A 21,590-nucleotide genomic window follows, 5' to 3' on the forward strand; every position below is an offset into this window, starting at 1 on the left:
AGATACTCCTTTCTATCAAATGGGAATCAATCATAAATAAATGAAGAGGTAAATAAAGAGAATGCAAGAGTGAAAAGTGCTATGCAGAGAATTTAAATAAATCATGTGATATGACAGTGACTGGGTGGTTACTTTAGATTATGTCAAGAAGTTCCCTCTGAGAAAATGACATTTAAGCTGCTAAGTGCATGCCAGAGTGCTGCGTATTCATAGAGAAGAGCATTCCAACTGGGAGAACTACCAGTACAAAGACCAGAAGAAATAAAGGGGGCCCCCGCAGCTTAAACCAAGCATGGGAAAAATCATGAAGATGGGGTCACAGAAGAAGGCAGGGATGATGTTACATAAACGTTGCCCAGAGTAGAGTTTTTATTTTGTTCCAAGTGTGGTTAGGAGTGACATGATCTGATTTACATTTTCAAAAAGATCTCTCCAGGACAGCTGGGTGGATAATGGTCTGTGGGGAGTAGAAACTGAAACCAGTCTGGAGGAGAGAAACATCAGTGGCCTAGATCACAGTGATTTGGGAGAAGGTGACCTGATTTGATTGCAGCCATGAAATTAAAAGACACTCCTTGGAAGGAAAGTTATGACCAACCTAGATAGCATGTTGAAAAGCAGAGATATTACTTTGCCAACAAAGGTCCGTCTAGTCAAGGCTATGCTTTTTCCAGTGGTCATGTATGGATGTGAGAGGTGGACTGTGAAGAAAGCTGAGCGCCGAAGAATTGATGCTTTTGAACTGTGGTGCTGGAGAAGACTTGTGAGTCCCTTGGACTTCAAGGAGGTCCAACCAATCCACCCTAAAGGAGATCAGTCCTAGGTGTTCATTGGAAGGACTGATGCTAAAGCTGAAACTCCAATACTTTGGCCACCTCATGCAAAGAGTTGACTCATTGGAAAAGACCCTGATGCTGGGAGGGATTGGGAGCAGGAGGAGAAGGGGACACAGAGGATGAGATGGCTGGATGGCATCACCGACTCGAGGGACATGAGTTTGAGTGAACTCGGGAGTTGGTGATGGACAGGGAGGCCTGGCGCGCTGTGATTCACAGGGTCGCAAAGAGTCGGACACGACTGAGCGAGTGAACTGAACTGAACTGACCCGATTTGGGACATAGCATGAGAGTTCCTAGGACTGCTGAAGAGCAGATGAATTAAGACTCAGAGCATGTAGGATTCTGGCTCGAACACCTGGATAGTTACTGGGGAAGAGAACAGACGCTCCGCGGCTTCAAGGAAGAAGGCCTTGAAAAAGTCCCTTCGCCTGCCCGGTCTTGGGGCCAGTTCAGGTCAGGCAGCTGGACAGAGACACGCCCAGCCACGCCGCCTGTGCCCGCCAGCGTCGGGAAGCTCCGAGAGCCTGGCGGGAGGCGCGCGCCACCCCGGACTCCACATGCCCCGTGGGGGTTTCCGCGTCCTCCGGGCGGGGCCGGAAGAGGAAGTCGGCGCTGCAGCGGCGGCTCCAGCAGCCACGGCGGCCCCACTCAAGGTCCGCGGTCCGACCCTGTCCAGCCCGCCGCGACGGGATCCGGAGCCTGCCCCGCTGAGCCTCGACGCGCCGCCCGGCGCCTACCCGTCAGTTCGATGGGTCGGCAGTCGCCGCTGCCCCCTGCCGCGGCCGCCCTGCTCTGGGGTTTCCTGCTCCCTCTGGTAAGGGGGGCGGGAGGGTTCTCGGGCCTCCCCGGGGCGGGGCCGGGCCCCTTCCCTTCCCTTCCCCCTTCCCCTCCACCTCGCCCTCGCTCTCCTCTTCCTCCTCCTCCTCCTCCAAACCTCCCCCTAGCCCGTCCTGCTCCGGGTCGGCCTCCCTTCTCCGACTCTTACGCGGCCTGCCGGGTTTCTTTTCTTTCTTCCCCTGACTTAGTGATATCCCACTAGAGTGTTCTTGCCTGGAGAATCCCAGGGACGCGGGAGCCTGGTGGGCTGCCGTCCATGGGGTCGCACAGAGTCGGACACGACTGACGCGACTTAGCAGCAGCCCCTGACTTACTCGCTACTCCCTCTCCTTCTAGCCCCCATTCGCGTCGTTTGAGATCTCCCAGTACTTATCCCAGAGAAAGCTATCTGCCCAACCCCTAATACTATTTTGACCTTGATGCTTCTCTGTAGGTTTTCACTGTTCCAGGCTATTTTTAATTGACCTCTGATTTTATTGTCCAGCCTTTCTTACAGCTGTTTAACCTTCACACACACACACACCCCGCCCCGCCTCAAGCCCTAACTCTGAAAGAAGGAAAAACAGTATACTTGATCCCTGAGTAAGTTTAGCGGTTCAAAAACTGCGCTTTAGTTTGCTGCTGTTGCTGCTAAGTCACCTCAGTCGTGTCCGACTCTGTGCGACCCTATAGATGGCAGCCCACCAGGCTCCCCCGTCCCTGGGATTCTCCAGGCAAGAACACTGGAGTGGGTTGCCATTTCCTCCTCCAGTGCATGAAAGTGAAAAGTGAAAGTGAAGTCGCTCAGTCGTGTCTGACTCTTTGCGACCCCATGGACTGCAGCCCACCAGGCTCTTCTGTCCATGGGATTTCCCAGGCAAGAGTACTGGAGCGGGCTGCCATTGCCTTCTCCGGGCTTTAGTTTAGTTGCTCTTAAACAGATTCTCCCGCCCCCACCTCCAGTGTTTCTGCTTCTTCTTAGGGTTCATTTGATTTCATTCTGGGGTTTTTTGGTAATATAATGATTCAAAATAATTTTTTAAGGAACACACCGGAGTAATTCTTTTAGTGGTTTTCAGTTCTCTGCCTAGTTTAAAGGCAAGGAGAGCCAGTTAAGTAGCAATAACGAATATGTGTCCTCAAGTTTGTTTTCATAATTAGAGAAACGTAATAGTGGTTTAAAATTAAACACCAAGTAGTTGGAGCTGCAGTAAGTGGTTGGGCAGGGCACCGGTGTTGTCTCTTTCAGTTTTTGTTTCTTATAGATTTCCCGCAGGGAGTTTCAAGTTGGAAGCTTTTATGAGCTTTTTATAGAATTTCTGTGGTGTATGCCGGTCTAGTTCTTTCCATTAGAATGTGTAACTTTTCTGAAATAGTGTATTTTGCTTACTCTCCAGTTTAAAGAATTACTAGTGAATGTATTCAGTGTGAAAGTGTCTTTAACATTTATTGAAAAACCAGATTTAGAGCCTGAAGTGTCCTTGGTGTTTTCATAACTGCTAGACGGTATTAGGAACATGAATGAGGGAATGTATCTAAAAATTGTTAGGGATGGCATGTGGGGAGTAGAATATAAAGAGAATAGCAAAGTAGTAGTGTTGGTCTGAATCTTTGAGATGTTGTTTACTTTGTAATTAGACGTGTCCAAAAGTTAATTCAAATAGTGTGTATATACACATAAAACTATAACCTAGGTATGAAATTTTTTAGTGGTTTTGCACTCATTTTTTTATTTGAACTTCTTAAGCTAATTGTAAGAATATATACATGTGTATAAATTTCCACCTATCCTTTCTGAATGCAAATTAATTTAATAAGTACATCAGTTGCTCATAAACTCACACTGAAATTCTTTTTTAATTAATTTATTATAGTAGAATAATTACAATATTGTGATGGTTTTTGCCATACATCAACATGAATCAGCCACAGGTATACAGGTGTTGCCCCCATCCTGAACCCCCCTCCCTAAAATTCTTACTAAATTCACATTGAAATTCTTACTAAAAGCTCGAATGCCTCTCACAGGAAAAATGTAAACAAACTTCATTTAATTTCAAGTGCTTCACAAGTGGAAAAGTTTGTCCCAGTTCTAAATTGTAGCTAGTTTGTCTCTCCCATATTCTAGATGTTATTCTTTTCATAATACATGTATGTATTTTGTCATATTTCAGTATATTAACCTTTGAGTTCAGTACTCCCTGGTTGCAGGGTTGTTATGGGGGCTTCATAACATTCTTTCACTCCACAAATAGTGTACACCTCTTATATGCAAGGAGCTGTGCTGGTAACTGTAATAAACTTGACAATATGTTTTTAAGTTGAAAAGATCTGTTTTAGTGCCAACTAATAGTATTGATTTTCTGTTTCTTATTGATTTCTCAGTGGATTTGTTTACTTCTTCACTCTTTCTTCCTTTAATTTCCTGAAATGATCTCTTGTTCCTTTCCTTTTCTGAGGAACTCAAATAAATCTCACATCCTTTTTCTCAGCAGGGAGCTCTCTCTTCTGCTTGCTGGATACCTAGTTCCTTTTCTTCTCTACTTTAACTTTTATTGTTGCTGTTGTTATTTTAACCATTTTCTCCCTGACGCCTTTGTTTACTACTCTTCCCTGCTTTTACAGCTCTGGTGGCCTTTCTTGAGTTCATTTGAATGAATGATGCCAGCTTAATCATTTCATTTCTTCTTTCTGGGCTTTTAAGCTGGCCCAATGGGGCCTCTTTTCTCCTGGTCGTGTTAGAACAGGGTCATCATCCTCTTCTAGAAGCAGCGCTTAATCTCCAGAAAGTGTCATATCTTTGTAGAAGAGGCAGACAGTTTAGTATTGGAAAGGCCCTTTAACATCTGAATGACCTTACCGTGTGTCTTGCTCAAGCTACAGCACGTCTGGCTGTTTTAATGACTTCTAAACCCTTTAAACATTTGAGTCTAGACATGAAAAGAGTGCCTGGCAGGTAGTTGCTTCTCTCTTGTCTTTGCCATAATTCCATATTTCATTTGTCTTTCCTCAGTCCAGCTTCCACCACTAGCCCCGACTGTCTCAAAGTTCTGTTTCAAAGAGAATGAGTGAAATGTAGCCTGGATCTGTTTTCTAAAATTGTTTCAAAGTTCTCTGAAGAATCCCGAGTCTTTCTCATAGTGTTTTATAAAAGTTCTATTCATGTTTTCATTACTTCAAATAATTTGAAGTGTCGTGTTGATCTTGGGTGGTCTCAGCCTGCAGTGACCTGAGGCAGGCTCTCCATTCCTGGCCAGAGATGGAGGTTGGCCAGCAGAGAGTGCTGCTGCTAGACCAGCACTAGAGAGTCCCACCACTAGGCCACCAGAGCCAGTGGCAAGACCCTGGCCTTTCAGCTGTGTACAAATGAATTTCCACATAGAATGGAAAGTGGTGAAACAAGTGAAGTGTTTACTAGGAGGAAAAGGGTACGTGGACATACGGGTGGGCTCAGAGAGTCATGCCCTCGTGGTTGGTTTGAGACACTTTTATGGGGCATTTCTTCTGGGTTTCCTTTGGCTAATTATCTTGCTTTTCCTAGTTCTGAGTCTGTATCTGGTATATCTCAGGGTCCTCCCATGTGTCCATGTGCATCTCTTAGCCAAGCTGGATTCTAGCAAAGAGGCCTATGGGTAGTTGACATCACTTAAAATGGGGTAGTGGCCCCTCCCTTTTTGACCTCCAAAGAGCCTTTCTGTACATGTGTAGTCACAGAAGTCTCCTTGACTTTGAGAAAGTGGAATATGGGATCTTTAACTCTTATCTAGGTAGGTCCCAGCCTCCTCAGTCATCATAATTTTATGGAGTTTCTGTCCACAGGGGAGAAACTATTCAGCCGGGGCCCATCTGTCTCCTTCCTGAAGTGATCATCAGGATCTCCAGCAGAAAACTCTCTTGCTGTAATCTTCCTTCCTTTGATATACTATACCAACTCAAAGAATCTTCTTTAATCCCTTCTCTGTCAGCTTCCTGAGGAAAGTAGTTGTGTTCTCCTACCCAACCTGTCAGAGATATGCTTAGCTGCTGTAGTGAACTGAATTGTGTCCTCCCAAAATTCATAATTGAAGCACCAACACCCATTGTTGATAGTATTTGGAGATGGGGCCTTTGGGAGATAATTAGGTTTAGATGAGGTCAGAGAGTGGGTTTCTTGTGATGGAGTTGGTGCCCTTATGAGAAAAGACACCAGGAAGCTCGCAGTCCCTGCATTTCCAGAATATAGCACCTACATGTACATCTCGTTAGCATCTCAAAATAATCCTGAGAGGAGTTTCTGGAAGATTACAGTTTGTCCTAGACCATATAGAAAGTCACCAAAAAGGACTAGAACCCGGGCTTTCTAGACATCTTTTTATATTTTTCCACTAAGTTGTTTTTTGTTTTGTTTGTTTATTTATCAAAAATAGATCACAGGACTGATTGGATAAATTTGTGAATTTATTTTCACAAAAAAGGTCTAAAGATAGGAGGAGTCATGTTTATTATGTGTGTAATCATTTTTTACGATTACATTTAAATTTTATTAAAAATTTACCTGCAGTTGAATCTGTTTATAGAAATCTAGACCATAAAGCCTTCAGGTATGGACACTTACCGCAAAATACTAAGTAAAAAAAAAAAGTGATTACCTTTAGGCCAGAAATTGCCAAACATTACCATGTCCTGTGGACTTAAATCAATTTGATTTATGGCTGGCCTTTTAGGCATTTGAGTTTATGAATTCTAGTATAAATCACAAATTCTATAATAGTTAAGTAGTAAGATTACTTAAGGAAAACCAAGGAGAAGTCTGGATCTAACAAATAGGATATAAGCCCCATGAAGGAGAAATTTTACCTGACTGATCCTCTGCTGTCTCCCATAACACCTCATAGACTGCAGAGTATTGAATGGATGAAATGGTTACCTTGTTACTTCCCTGCCCCCTAATACATCTTAGCCTGTTACGTGTCCCCAGATTCTCCAAGTCTAAGGAATGATTCTGGGAATCTGCTTTCCCCATGGTGGCACACAGACTCTTCTGATTCTCTGTAAATCTCTGTTGGGTGCCCAAGCTTCCATTGAGCTGCTGATTAAGTAATTAAGATTTCACATCATCTCTGAGGATCTTGGTCTACTCAGTTTCAGTGCATCATTTGCATAAACCTTGAATCCTGGAATTAGTAGAAAGAACATAAGATTGTCTTGATGATAGAATTTATTAGGGAGGAAAGAGGCATAATAGTGAGTTAGAAAATTACTTAGATCTGACTTTGGAACATCTATCATTTAGACACATAACCTCAATTCTTCCTTTCCTATAGAGGTCATTTCAACTCTTACTGTATTGCTATTGACCTGAAACTCATAATCTGTGTAAAGACAAAGAAGTTTGTAAAGAAAATGATACCTTCCACATTGCTCTGATATAAGGGTAATGTGTGGATGACTATTACTCCTGAGCATTTAACATTCAGTGATTACATTGTAACTTTTAATCTTTTGGTTTAGAAATAAAGCTTTTTTTTTTAATTGCTAGTTCTCATTTTAAATAAATTCTGTTTGTTAGCAAAAGTTGCTCCAAACCTCCAGCGCTCCTATGCAGTATCTAAAATTAGAGAAATAATTTAATTTGTAGATTTTATGAAGAAAGTTGCATGGGGAGTTAATGTGAGAGTTAGTCACATTCACACATTGTTCTTTCAAACCAGAAGATTAAGTATGTCTAATGGATAGCAGTACAAATAATGTGAAACAGGTTTAATTGACAGACTGTAGAGGTGGGTGGGGGAGTTGAGACCCAGTGATACACATGCATAAGATTTTTGAGTGAACTTGTGGATGCAATGGTGGAACTGCTGGCCAAAACCTGAGCATTGACTCTACCAGTGTACTGCTGTTATAGTGAGACTTTGACCTCTTAAGAAAATTCCTGGGAGGATCTCACTAACATCTGGAAACCTGGTGAGTTTCACTGCTGTACATGATGAGATCTGTAACCACATACTGTGTAGACAACATCAGAGCATCACTTGGAAGCTTGTTAGAAATGCATAATCATGGCCTCCTCCTAAGACCTGCTAGATCAGAATTTGATTTTAATAGAACATTAAATTCAGGAAGCACTGATCTGTAATAAAGGATAAGAAATTGCTGCCCAGATTACAGCATAATCTCTAGGCAGAAAGAATCATGCTTAACTAATCTGTTAAGGCTTTTTGTTGTTATTGTTCAGTCCCTAAATCGTGTCCAACACTTTATGACCCCATGAACTACAGCATGCCAGGCTTCCCTGTCCTTCATTATCTTCCAGAGTATGCTCAAATTCATGTCTACTGAGTTAGTGATGCCATCAACCCATCTCGTTCTTTGTTGTCCCCTTCTCTTTCCTTTAATCTTTCCCAGCAAAAGGATCTTTTCTAAAGAGTCTGCTCTTCGCATCAGCTAGCCAAAGTATTGGAGCTTCAGCTTCAGCATCAGTCCTTCCAATGACTATTCAGGGTTTATTTCCTTTAGGATTGACTGTTTAGATCTCCTTACTGTCCAAGAGACTCTCAAGAATCTTCTCTAGCACCACAGTTCAAAAGCATCAGTTCTTTAGCACTTAGCCTTCCTTATGATCCAACTCTCAACATCTGTACATGACTACTGGAAAAACCATAGCTTTGACTATACGGAACTTTGCAAAGTGACATCTTTACTTTTTAATATGCTGTCTTTATTTGTCATAGCTTTTCTTCCAAAGAACAAGTGTCTTTAATTTCTTGGCTGCAGTCTCTGTCCCCATTGATCCCCATTGATTTTGGAGCCCAAGAAAATAAAAAGCTGTCATTGTTTCCAATTTTTCCCCAACTACTTGCTGTGAAGTGATGGGACTGGATGCCGTAATCTTCATTTTCTGAATGTTGAGTTTTAAGCCAGCTTTTTCACTCTGCGCTTTAACTCTCATCAAGAGGCTCTTTAGTTCCTCTTTGCTTTCTACCATTGGAGTGGTATCATCTGCATATCTGATGATATTTCTCCCAGCAATGATTCCAACTTGTGCTTCATCCAGCCTGGCATTTCACATGTTGTATTTTACATATAAGTTGAATAAGCAGGGTGACAATCAGATTAGTCAAGCATGATTCTTTTTGCCTAGACATTATGCTCTAATCTGGGCAGCAATTTCTTGTCCTTTATTATAGATCAGTGCTTCCTGAATTTAATGTTCTATTAAAATAAAATTCTGATCCAGCAGGTCTTAGGAGCAGGCCAAGACAAGGAGTACAGCCTTGACGTACTCCTTTCCCAATTTAGAACCAGTCCGTTGTTCTGTACCTGGTCCTAAACTTTTGCTTCTCAACCTGCATACAGGTTTCTCAGGAGGCAGATAAAGCGGTTTGGTATTCCCGTCTCTTGAAGGATTTTCCAGTTTTTTGTGATCCACAGAGTGAAAGGCTTTATCACAGTCATTGAAGCACATGTTTTTCCGGAATTCCCTTGCTTTTTCTATGATCCAGTGGATGTTGGAAATTTGATCTCTGGTTCCTCTGCCTTTTCTAAATCCAACTTGTACATCTGGAAGTTCTCGGTTCACTTACCGTTGAAGCCTGCCTTGAAGGATTTTGAGCATTACCTTGCTAGCATGTGAGATGAGTGCACTTTTTGCAGTAGTTTGAATATTCTGTGACTTGCCCTTCTTTGGGATTGAAATGAAAACTGACCTTTTCCAGTCCTGTGGCCACTGCTGAGTTTTCCAAATTTGCTGGCATGTTGAGTGCAACACTTTTAACAGTATCATCTTTTAGGATTTGAAATAGCTCAGCTGGAATTCCATTACCTCCACTAGCTTTGTTCGTAGGCTTTTTAAGGGAATTATATATATACAAGAGTAAAAGTTAACACTGTATTTTTCAGAGCTTGATCTTGATCAAGTGAAAATGGACCAATTGGCAAACTGAAAAGATGGCATGGATTCATGGTGGTGTGTATGTTAGATAAATTTTTAGCTAGAGAATTCTTATTTTGAAAGGAACGTGTAAAGACTTAAATTTGGAAAGTAGGTCCAATGCTGCTTAGATACCTTTTGAAGGAGAAAGATAGAAGGCAAACCAAATCTGTGAAATGCAGTCAAAGAAGAATCCTTGAACTGTGCTGTTAGCTTGGACAGGAATAGAAGGGCCTGTTTCCTAGATTAATATTGGGCTGGTGAGTCAGCATCAGGAGACCTGTGAACAGAGGCCAGGAATACAAATGCCTGTGCTTAGGACTACCAAGAGATTGGAATATAAAGCATGGATGTAGCCTCAAGAGACAGGGACATGAAGGTCAGTGCAAGACCAACTCAGTGTAAATACACAGATGAAGTACAGCTCTTTTCATATGTCCTTTTGTTTAAGGTCTGATTGGTCTGGGAAAATGGGGAGATAGTGTACCTGCAAGATGTAAGTATAGTGTACTCCATTACAGTTGGGTTATTTTTTTAGGCTTTCGGTAATCATTTGATACTGGTCATACCAAAAGTTATTTAGGAGAAAAATGGTCAAAATAGGCAACTATAACATTAAGGTAGACTTGGTCTTCCCTGGTGGTCTAGTGGTTAAGAATCCACCTGCCAATGCAGGAGACATGGGTTCGATCCCTGGTCCAGAAAGATCCCACGTGCCATGGAGCAGCTGAGCCTGGGCACCACAACTACTGAGCCAGTGCTGTAAACCCTGCAAGCTGTAACTACTGAGCCCGCGCCCCCTAGAGCCTATGCTCCACAACAGGTGAAGCCACTGCAGTGAGAAGCCCGAGCACTGCAATGAAGAGTAGCCCCCACTCACTGGAGAAAACCCACAAGCAGCAACAAAGACCCAGTGCAACCAACTAAAATTAAAGAATTAAACATTGTTTTGAAAAGAAGGTGATATGGAATATGGTTGAAGTCAAGTGATCTGGATAAAGTAAATTTGGCAATGTTCATGAACAATAGACATCCCATGAAGTTTTATGTGAGATAAATTTGAATCAGAAAAACAGGAAGTACTCTTTACTGGTTCACACTGTGGTCTAGTAAACTTGCTTCCCTTGCACATGAGGTCAAGCTCATGTGGAATATAAAGACATGGATGTGGGACTGATGATTCAACGGCCATGAAGAACATTTGATTCCACTACTAAAGGTTGTAGAAACTGTCATTAAAACGGAAGGTTTGGGGTTAGGAGCACTCGTTATAGGGAAAGGAATTCCATGAAACTCTAGAGTCCTAGAAGTGGGGTTACTTGGAAGAGTGTAAGGAGAGCTGGACTATAAAAAAAGCAGAGCACCAAAGAATTGATACCCTGAAACTATGATGCTGGAGAAGACTCCTGAAAGTTCCCTGGACAGCAAGGAGATGAAACCAGTCAATCCTAAGGGATCAACCCTGAATAGTCATTGGAAGGACTGATGCTGAAGCTGAAGCTTCAATACTTTGGCTACCTGATGCAAAGAACTGACTCATTGGAAAAGACTCTAATCCTGGGAAAGATTGAGGGCAGAAAGAGAAGAGGGCATCAGAGGATGAGATGGCTGTATAGTATTATTGATTCAGTGGACATAAACTTGGGCAAGCTTTGGGAGATGGCAAGGGACAAGGAGACCTGACGTACTGCAGTCCGTGGGGTCACAAAGAGTCATGCATGACCGGGCAACTGAACAGCAGCAAGGAAAAGATAAGTTTGAGTTTGGGATATTTAGGGTGTGGGAGAAACTAATTGGGTATTAGAGAAATTTGAGTAGTGGTTCAGTTCAGTTCAGTTCAGTCGCTCAGTCGTGTCCGACTCTTTGCGACCCCATGAATCGCAGCACGCCAGGCCTCCCTGTCTATCACCATCTCACTCAGACTTCACTCAGACTCATGTCCACCGAGTCCGTGATGCCATCCAGCCATCCCATCCTCGGTCATCCCCTTCTCCTACTGCCCCCAATCCCTCCCAGCATCAGAGTCTTTTCCAGTGAGTCAACTCTTCGCATGAGGTGGCCAAAGTACTGGAGTTTCAGCTTCAACATCATTCCCTCCAAAGAAATCCCAGGGCTGATCTCCTTCAGAATGGACTGGTTGGATCTCCTTGCAGTCTAAGGGACTCTCAAGAGTCTTCCCCAACACCACAGTTCAAAAGCATCAATTCTTCGGCACTCAGCCTTCTTCACAGTCCAACTCTCACATCCATACATGTCTACTGGAAAAACCATAGCCTTGACTAGACAGACCTTAGTCGGCAAAGTAATGTCCCTGCTTTTGAATATGCTATCTAGGTCGGTCATAACTTTTCTTCCAAGGAGTAAGCATCTTTTAATTTCATGGCTGCAGTCACCATCTGCGGTGATTTTGGAGCCCCAAAAAATAAAGTCTGACACTTTCCACTGTTTCCCCATCTATTTCCCATGAAGTGATGGGACCAGATGCCATGATCTTCGTTTTCTGAATGTTGAGCTTTAAGCCAACTTTTTCACTCTCCACTTTCACTTTCATCAAGAGGCTTTTTAGTTCCTCTTCACTTTCTGCCATAAGGGTGGTGTCATCTGCATATCTGAGGTTATTGATATTTCTCCCGGCAGTCTTGATTCCAGCTTGTGTTTCTTCCAGTCCAGCATTTCTCATGATGTACTCTGCATATAAGTTAAATAAGCAGGGTGACAATATACAGCCTTGATGTACACCTTTTCCTATTTGGAACCAGTCTGTTGTTCCATGTCCAGTTCTAACTGTTGGTTCCTGACCTGCATACAGATTTCTCAAGAGGTAGGTCAGGTGGTCTGGTATTCCCATCTCTTTCAGAATTTTCCACAGTTTATTGTGATCCACACAGTCAAAGGCTTTGGCATAGTCAATAAAGCAGAAATAGATGTTTTTCTGGAACTCTCTTCCTTTTCCCATGATCCAGTGGATGTTGGCAATTTGATCTCTGGTTCCTCTGCCTTTTCTAAAACCAGCTTGAACATCAGGAAGTTCACGGTTCATGTATTGCTGAAGCCTAGCTTGGAGAATTTTGAGCATTACTTTACTAGCATGTGAGATGAGTGCAATTGTTCAGTAGTTTGAGCATTCTTTGGCGTTGCCTTTTTTTGGGATTGAAATGAAAACTGACCTTTTCCAGTCCTGTGGCCACTGCTGAGTTTTCCAAATGTGTAGGAGATCCATTCCCAGTATCATGGCAGAAAGGGACTTAACAGCTAATGCAGAGATATATGTGGCCAGTATTAATACTGAAGGGGGATCTAGCTGCATAAAGGAGCTTGAAGGACAGCAGAGTTGAAAGATGGCTGGTCTGGGTTTTAGAGAGCTCTGTTCTAATTTGGCCCCCAAGACCACTTGATTTAGATCATTTTGGACCTGTTTGAGCTATGAAATAAAGGGACTAGATTTTGTTACCCTAAATCCCTTCAAGCTCTTGACTCTAAACTTTTTATTAAGAGGATATTTTCATTACTGGTTGAAAATAGAAACATTTTTTAAAGAGTTGCATAAAGTTACAGAAGACCAGTCCACAGTTGATTGCAAAGGAAAATTCAGATGTTTTGAAGCATGTCTCTAACTGGCAAGATGTAAAGGAAGGTATCCTTCCACCATAGGGTCTTTCTTAGGTGACCTAGTACTAGCATGAGTGGACCACAGATCTCGCCTGATTTGATATTTGTAATGTTTGAAGGGACACTGCGTTTCAGGTCTCTATGCTTCCCAACGTATTTGGCCCACAGTGATGTGGTTTCTGCCAGTTGGCCCTTGAACTACGTGGTTTTGAAATGTGTGCATCTGCTTATACTTGGATTTTTTTCAATACGTATACTATACTTGTGATCTACAGTTGGCTGAATTTGTGTGGAAGCAAATCTGTGGGATATGAACATACCTGGATTTCATTATCTGTCCTGGAACCAATCTCCCTCAGTTACTGAGGGATGACTGCGCTCTTATTGCCTTATTGCTTTTGCTGCTCAAGGTTGAGTCCATAGAGCAGCAGCAGGGTCACCTGGGTGCTTGTTAGAAATGCAGAATCTCAGATTCCACCCAGACCCACTGAATCAGAATCTGCATTTTAATATGATAATTAAATAATTTGTGCATTAAATCTTGCGAAGCACCATCCACATAGCTTTGGTTTTGTGATTGTTGTTGTTTAGTCACTAAGTCATATCTTTGACTCTTTTTGCAACCCTCTGGGCTGTGTAACCCACCAGGCTCCTCTGTCCAGGCGAGAATAGTGGAGTGGGTTGCCATTTCCTTCTCCATACAGCTGTGGTACTCAAACTTTAACAAGGGTCAACATTTCCATAAGGGCTTATTAAAAATAAACTTCTCAGTGTTTCTGATTGAGTAGATCTGGAATAGGGTCCAAGAATTTGCATTTCCAGCACCCTGAAGTGAAAAGTGAAAGTGTTAGTCGCTCCGTTGTGTCCAACTCTGCAACACCATGGGCTATAGCCCACCAGGTTCCTCTCATGGAAATTCTCCAGGCAAGAATACTAGAGTGGGTAACCATTCCCTTCTCCAGGAGATCTTCCTGCCCCAGGAACTGAACCTAAGTCTCCTGCATTACAGGTGGATTCTTTACCATTTGAGCCACCAGTGAAGCCCTTCCAACAGCCCAAGAACTACTAAAGCTTTTACTAGAGACTGTCTTTAATCATATTCTGTTTGTGATTATCTGTTTCAGGTTTGTTTTTAATCTTCCCAACAAGACTATAATTGCTTATTTAGTGTTTCTTTCGGGGAGGGGGCAGCTTTATTGAGATATAATTTATATACCATAAAATTCACCCACTTAAAGTGAACAATTCAGTGGCTTTTAATATATTTACACATAGGTGCAACCATTACTACAGTCAATGTTAAAGCATTGACATCACCTCAAAAAGAAACCAAATAGGTACAGCACAGAGGCTTTTTAAGATAGTGAAACTATTTTTTTCCCATGTGATACTGTAATGGTGGATGCATGTCATTATACATTTGTCAAAACTTACAGAATATAAGGGCTTCCCTGGTGGCTCAGAGGTTAAAGCATCTGCCTGCAATGTGGGAGACCTGAGTTCAATCCCTGGGTCGGGACGATTCCCCTGGAGAAGGAAATGGCAACCCACTCCAGTATTCTTGCCTGGAGAATCCCATGGATGGAGGATCCTGGTGGGCTATAGTCCACGGGGTCGCAAAGAGTTGGACATGACTGAGCGACTTCACTTCACTTCACTTTACTTCATAGAATATAAAACACCAGTTCAGTTCAGTTCAGTTCAGTTGCCTAGTCGTGTCCAACTCTGCGACTCCATGGCAGCACACCAGGCTTCCCTGTCCATCACCAACTCCCGGAGCTTACTCAAACTCATGTCCATCATGTTGGTGATGCCATCCAACCGTCTCATCCTCTGTCGTGTCCTTCTCCTCCCACCTTCAGTCTTTCCCAGCATCAGGGTCTTTTCCAATGAGTCAGTTCTTCGCATCAGGTGGCCAAAGTATTGGAGTTACAGCTTCAGCATCAGTCCTTCCAATGAATATTCAGGATTGATTTCCTTTAGTATGGACTGGTTGGATTTCCTTGCAGTCCCAGGGGCTCTCAAGAGTCTTCTCCAACACCACAGTTAAAAAGCATTAATTCTTCAGCACAAAGCTTTTTATAGTTCAACTCTCACATCCATACATGACTACTTAGAAAAACCATAGCTTTACTATGAAAAACCATTACTACAGTCAATATTAAAACATTGACATCACCTCAGAGAGAAACCAGAAAGGTAGAGGACAGAGCATTTTTAGGGCAGTGGAGCTATTTCTTTTCCCATGTGATACTGTAATGCTGGATACATGTCATTATATATTTATCAAAACCAATAGGACATAAAACACCAGGGGAGACTGTAAATGTAAACCTTGGACTTTGGGTGGTAACAGATTTTCAATGTAGACTCATAGATGGTAACAAATGTTAATAACAGAGGTTGGAGGGAGGCTATGAGTTTGTGTGGTAAGGAAAGATGTAGGAATACCATACTTCCTGCTCAGTTTTGCTGTGACCTTAAAGGTGATCTGAAAAATAAAGTCCATTTTAAAAAAAGGAAGAAAGAAAGAAACTTCATATTCTGTAGCTATCCCATTCTCACCTTCTACCAAGCCCTAAGTAACTGCTAATCATCTTGTATTTCTCCTGCGTGGTACAAGTACATGGCAAGGTGCTAGATACATTATTAATAATAACAGTTACCATTTATTATGAGCTTAATATGTGTTAGCAGTTGCACGGTCTAACTTAATTATTGTGACAGCTCTGTGAGATATGGACATTTTTGTCATATCAAAGCTGAAGAGGGAATTCCCTGGCCGTCCAGTGGTCAGGACTTGGTGCTTTCACTGCCAGGGCCCATGTTCAGTCCCTGGTTGGGGAACTAAGATCCCTCAAGCCATGCACCACCACCGCCCCCCACCCCCAAAAACCTAATGATAACACCCAGAACAGGTTTAATGACTTGTAGTATAGCCAGTAAATGGTGAACTGCCATTCTATCCCAGACCTATCCTTCCAAAAACACATGGACTCTATTGCTGAGAAACTGAATTTTCAAAATTTTACTGAGCTGTTGAAATGTAGTGGAAATGCTTAAATTATTTGGGTATATTATCTTGTTTTAAGAAATTTACTGCATGTTCCATAACCAGTACTAACTATTCTACAATTATGTCTGGGTATCCTTTCCTCTCTTATACTAATCTTCCACTAAAATTTGTGTTTGCCTTAGTAATTCCCACATCAGTGAGTTTTGCTTATGTCGATAGTAGTTTTCTACCATCATAGGAAGATTGTAGTCCCTCTGTAGCAACAAATGTTACTTATAGTTGGACATCTTTGTATTTTCTTATACTTTTAAGCTTTTTAAAAAATCCCTTAGCTTTTGTAATTATAAAAGTAATGCTGAATGTCATACATATTTTTACATACATACATACAATACCATATTTTTTGAAAAAGGAAATAGTGTATATGTATCAATATGGAAACTCTGACATATAAAATTTTATGGCCTAAAGACTTAAATATAAGACATGACACTTTAATACTCCTATGAAGAGCACATAAGACAAAACATTCTCTGACATAAACTATACCAATGTTTTCTTTGGTCAGTCTTCCAGGGCAATAGAAATAAAAGCAAAAATACAAACTTTTGTACAGCAAAGGAAACCATAAACAAAATGAAAAAATGAACCTATGGACTGGGAAAAAGTATTTGCAACTGAAGTGACCTGCAGAGGTTTAATTTCCAAAATATACCAATAGCTCATGCAGCTCAGAAACATTAAAACAAACAACCCAATTGAAAAATGGCCAGAAGAGCTAAATAAACATTTCTCCAAAGAATACATGTGGGCTAACATACAATCACATGAAAAGACACTCAACGTTGCTAATTATTAGAGAACCGCCAGTCAAAACTACAGTGAGGTACCTCTTTACCCCAGTCAGAATGACCATCATTAAAAAGTCTACAAATAACAAATACTGGAGGGGGTGTGGAGAAAGGGGAACCCTCCTGTGCTGTTGTTAGGAATGTAAATTGGTACAACCACTATGGAAAACAGCATGGAGGTTCCTCAAAAAAAAAAAAAAAAATAGAGTTGCTATATGATCCTGCAATCCCACTCCTGGGCATATATCCAGAGAAAACTATGATTCAAAAAGATACATGCAACCCAATATTCATAGTAGCACTATTTACAGTAGCCAAGACATGGAAGCAGCCTAAATGTTCATTCATAGATGAATGGATAAAGATGATGTACATTTAAACAACAGAATACTACTCAGCCATGATAGAGTGAAACAATGCCATTTGTATCAACATGGGTGGACCTAGAGAGTATACTAAGTAAGTCAAAGAGAGAAAGACAGATACTATATGATACCACTTACATGTGGAATCTAAAATATGACAAAAATGAATTTCTCTATGACACAGAAACAGACTCAAACATAGAGAATAGACTTGCTTAGCAGAAGGGGTGTTGAGGAAAGGATTGGGGGTTTGTAATTAGCAGATGCAAACTACTATGTATAGGATAGGCAACAGTCTTCTATAGCACAGGGAACTACAATATCCTCTAATAAATCATAATGAAAAAAAATTTGTATATGTAGAACTGAGTCACTCTACATTAGAAATTAACTCAGTGTTGTAAATCAATTATACTTCAGTAAGATAAATTTTAGAAAAGCTACACAGTAGTATATATAGTATGATCCCATATGTGTAAAACAAACAATGTATATATTTGAGATCTGTCTATCTTTCTATCTGTCTTAAATATTCATAGATAGTATCTGGAAAGACATAAAAGCCCTTAAGGGGTGACTGTGGGCAGGATGGCAAGAGAGGGATTTCATACCTTTTTGTTTTCTTTGATTGTGTTTTCCTTTTTTAATTTTCTCTTTCCAGTCTTTTTACATCTTCATCTTTGCTTTTGTTTTCCTGTTCTTTTGTCTTTTAAACAGGCTGGTGTGTTTCTCTCTCTGTCATTCTTTAAGTTAGCGTAAATGTACAGGCACGTATAGGGACCTTTATTTTTATGAAAATAGGAAACATTGTAAATATCTTTCTGAAATTTGCTTTTCTCACTATGGATATGTATTTCTACAAGTAGATCAAGTTCTTTCTTTTTGAAGCTGTGTACAATATATACCATAATGTAATGGATCCTTATCTGTAGAAGATGTTGTTCTTTTGTTTTTGCTATAACAGATAATATTGCAGTGAATATCCCTGTACATTTATCTTTCTACAGTCTTGTGCATTGTGTAATAATAATACAACTGTAGGATATGAATCAGAGAATTATATATATTTAAAACATTTGATTGAGGGGTGGGAGGAAGGCTCGAGAGAGAGGGAATATATATGCACATGTAGCTGATTCACTTTGTTGTAATGTAGAAACTAAACAACATTGTAAAGCAACTATACTCCAATAAAAAAAGTTTGATTGATATTGACAGTTGTCTGTTGTAAAGGTTATACCACTTCAGCAGCCTTAGACACAGTTAAAACCAAGTCAGTCAATTCATTCCCTTAGTCATGTCCAACTCATTGCCACCCCATGGACTGCAGCACGCCAGGCTTCCCTGTCCATCATCAGTTCTTGGAGCTTGCTCAGACTCAACGGCCATTGAGTTGGTGATGCCATCCAACCATTTTATCCTCTGTCGTCCCCTTCTGCTTTCAGTCTTTCTCAGTATCAGGGTCTTTTCCAATGAGTCAGTTCTTCACATCAGGTGGCCTAAGTATTGGAGTTTCAGCATCAGTCCTTCCAGTGAATATTCAGGACTGATTTCCTTTAGGATTGACTGGTTGGATCTCCTTGCAGTCCAAGGGACTCTCAAGAGTCTTCTCCAACACCACAGTTCAAAAACATCAATTCTTCAGCCCTCAGCTTTCTTTATGGTCCAACTCTCACATCCATACATGACTACTGAGAAAAATAATAGCTTTGACTAGTCGGCAAAGTAATGTCTCTGCTTTTTAATAAGCTGTCTAGGTTGGTCATAACTTTTCTTCCAAGGAGCAAGCGTCTTTTAATTTCATTGCTGCAGTCACCACCTGCAGTGATTTTGGAGCCCAAGAAAATAGTCTGTCACGGTTTCCATTGTTTCCCCATCTATTTGCCATGAAATGATGGGACTGGATGCCATGATCTTAGTTTTTGAGTGTTGAGTTTTAAGCCAACCTTTTCACTCTCCTCTTTCACTTTCATCAAGAGGCTCTTCAGTTCCTCTTTGCTTTCTGCCATTAGGGTGGTGTCATCTGCATATCTCAAGTTATTGATGTTTCTCCCTGCAATCTTGATTCCTGCTTGTGCTTCATCCAGCCTGGCATTTCATATGATGTACTCTGCATATAAATTAAATAAGCAGGGTGACAGTATACAGCCTTGACATACTCCTTTCCTTATTTGGAACCAGTCCATTGTTCCATGTCTGGTTCTGTTGCTTCTTGACCTTCATACAGATTTCTCAGGAGGCAGGTCAGGTGGTCTGGCATTCACATCTCTTTAAGAATTTTCCACAATTTGTTGTGGTCCACACAGTCATAGGCTTTGATGTAGTCAATAAAGCAGAAGTAGATGTTTTTTTGGAATTCTCTTGCTTTTTTGATGATACAACAGATGTTGGCAATTTGATCTCTCGCTCCTCTGCCTTTTCTAAATCTAGCTTGAACATCTGGAAGTTCTCAGTTCATGTACTGTTGAAGCCTGCCTTGGAGAATTTTAAGCATTACTTTGATATCTTGTGAGATGAGTGCAATTATGCAGGTAGTTTGAACATTCTTTGGGATTGCCTTTCTTTGGGATTGGAATGAAAACTGACCTTTTCCAGTCCTGTGGCCACTGCTGAGTTTTTCCAAATTGTCTGGCATATTGAGTGCAGCACTTTCACAGCATCATCTTTCAGGATTTGAAATAGCTCAACTGGAATTCCATCACGTCCACTAGCTTTGATCATAGTGATGCTTTCTAAGGCCCACTTGACTTCACATTCCAGGATATCTGGCTCTAGGTAGGTGATCACACCATTGTGGTTATCTGGGTCATGAAGGTCTTTTTGTACAGTTCTTCTGTGTATTCTTGCCACCTTCTCTTAATATCTTCTGTTTCTGTTAGGTCTATACCGTTTCTGTCCTTTATTGACCCTGATGCTGGGAAAGATTGAAGCAGGAGAAGGGGATGACAGAGGATAAGATGGTTGGATGGCATCACTGACTTGATGGACATGAGTTTGAGTAAGCTCCAGGAGTTGGTGATGGACAGGGAAGCAAAGAGTCGGAAACGACTGAGCAGCTGAACTGAACTGAACTTGCATGAAATGTTCCCTTGGTATCTCTGATTTTCTTAAAGAGATCTCTAGTCTTTCCCGTTCAATTGTTTTCCTCTATTTCTTCACATTGTTCACTGAGGAAGGCTTTCTTATCTCTCCTTGGTATTCTTTGGAACTCTGCATTCAGATGGGTGTATCTTTCCTTTTCTCCTTTGCCTTTAGCTTCTTTTATTTTTCCTTTTTCATTTGCTTTTTGTTAAAACCAAATCCTATTTTAAATACAGTCCTTTCCAAAAGGAGCTTGGGAGAATTCCTGGTTCTGATCTGTGACAGGTAAAGGATAAATTCAGCCTAGAAACAAGGAAGTCCTCAAAGACTAATGGGGTCTTGTCGAAAGGGTACAAAGAACAAGGTGGAAGAGGCTATATTTGCAAACTAACCAAATTGGGCATAACTTGAACATCAAGCAATCCCAAACAATAGATTCAGTAATAATTTAACAGCTCTGTCCACCTCTGCTGTCAGAATCCATTCATAGACACCAAGTATGTAGCTGAACGAAAACTGCATTTCTTTTTTCCAGAAATAATTTCATTATGTAACATTTTATGTAATCTGATGGCATGTTTGAAGAATTCCCTACCCTTTCTTAGGTCCATAAGCTAATGAAGTCCCAAGTATGTCAGAAAGCCCTCAAATCCCAAATGTTCACAAGAGATTTTAGGTAGGAGAACATGGATTAGAGCATTTCTGTACTTCTTATATATTTAGATTGACTTCTATATAATTACCAAAATTACAAATTTACAAAATTAATAGATCAAAAATGGTCGAATGTCGGTGCGTACTTTAGCGGCAGAGCCTTGGTAGTACACCATCTTTAACTGCCAGACAATCTTTTTTCTCACTTTGGTTGTAGTATAAGACTTTCTCAAAGGAGAGAGGAAGGATCTGGATTGATCCAAGTTTAAAGGGAATTGTGATGCAGAGTAGCGTTCTAGTTATCTTGGGCTGTTTCTTCACATCATAGGCTCCACTCCCACCCCCTGCCCCCGTGTACTATGGGTTTTCTTTTTAGTCGCTTATTACCTCTTGTCTCTCTTCTTCCTTGGTAGTGGGAAATGAGGCGTAAGGAAAGAACATTCTTCTAGA

General features: G+C 41.2%; 1 protein-coding gene across 4 annotated transcripts in view; it reads left to right on the top strand.

The window, feature by feature from the left end:
- The first annotated feature begins 485 nt into the window (after nt 1-485).
- SPPL2A (signal peptide peptidase like 2A) overlaps nt 486-21,590 on the top strand; it is a 55,794-nt gene continuing 34,689 nt past the window's right edge. For 2 of the 4 annotated variants that reach the window (XM_069596545.1, XM_069596546.1), the window contains exon 1: nt 486-1,653. Coding sequence is in view for 2 of the 4 variants with exons in the window: in XM_069596543.1 (XP_069452644.1) it covers nt 1,588-1,653 (66 nt within the window). In the remaining 2 variants the exon portion in view is untranslated. The remainder of the gene's footprint in view (nt 1,654-21,590) is intronic. The other 2 variants (XM_069596543.1, XM_069596544.1) reach the window with 1 other exon arrangement.

This window comes from Ovis canadensis, chromosome 7 (assembly GCF_042477335.2).
Source record: "Ovis canadensis isolate MfBH-ARS-UI-01 breed Bighorn chromosome 7, ARS-UI_OviCan_v2, whole genome shotgun sequence".
NCBI lineage: Eukaryota > Metazoa > Chordata > Mammalia > Artiodactyla > Bovidae > Ovis > Ovis canadensis.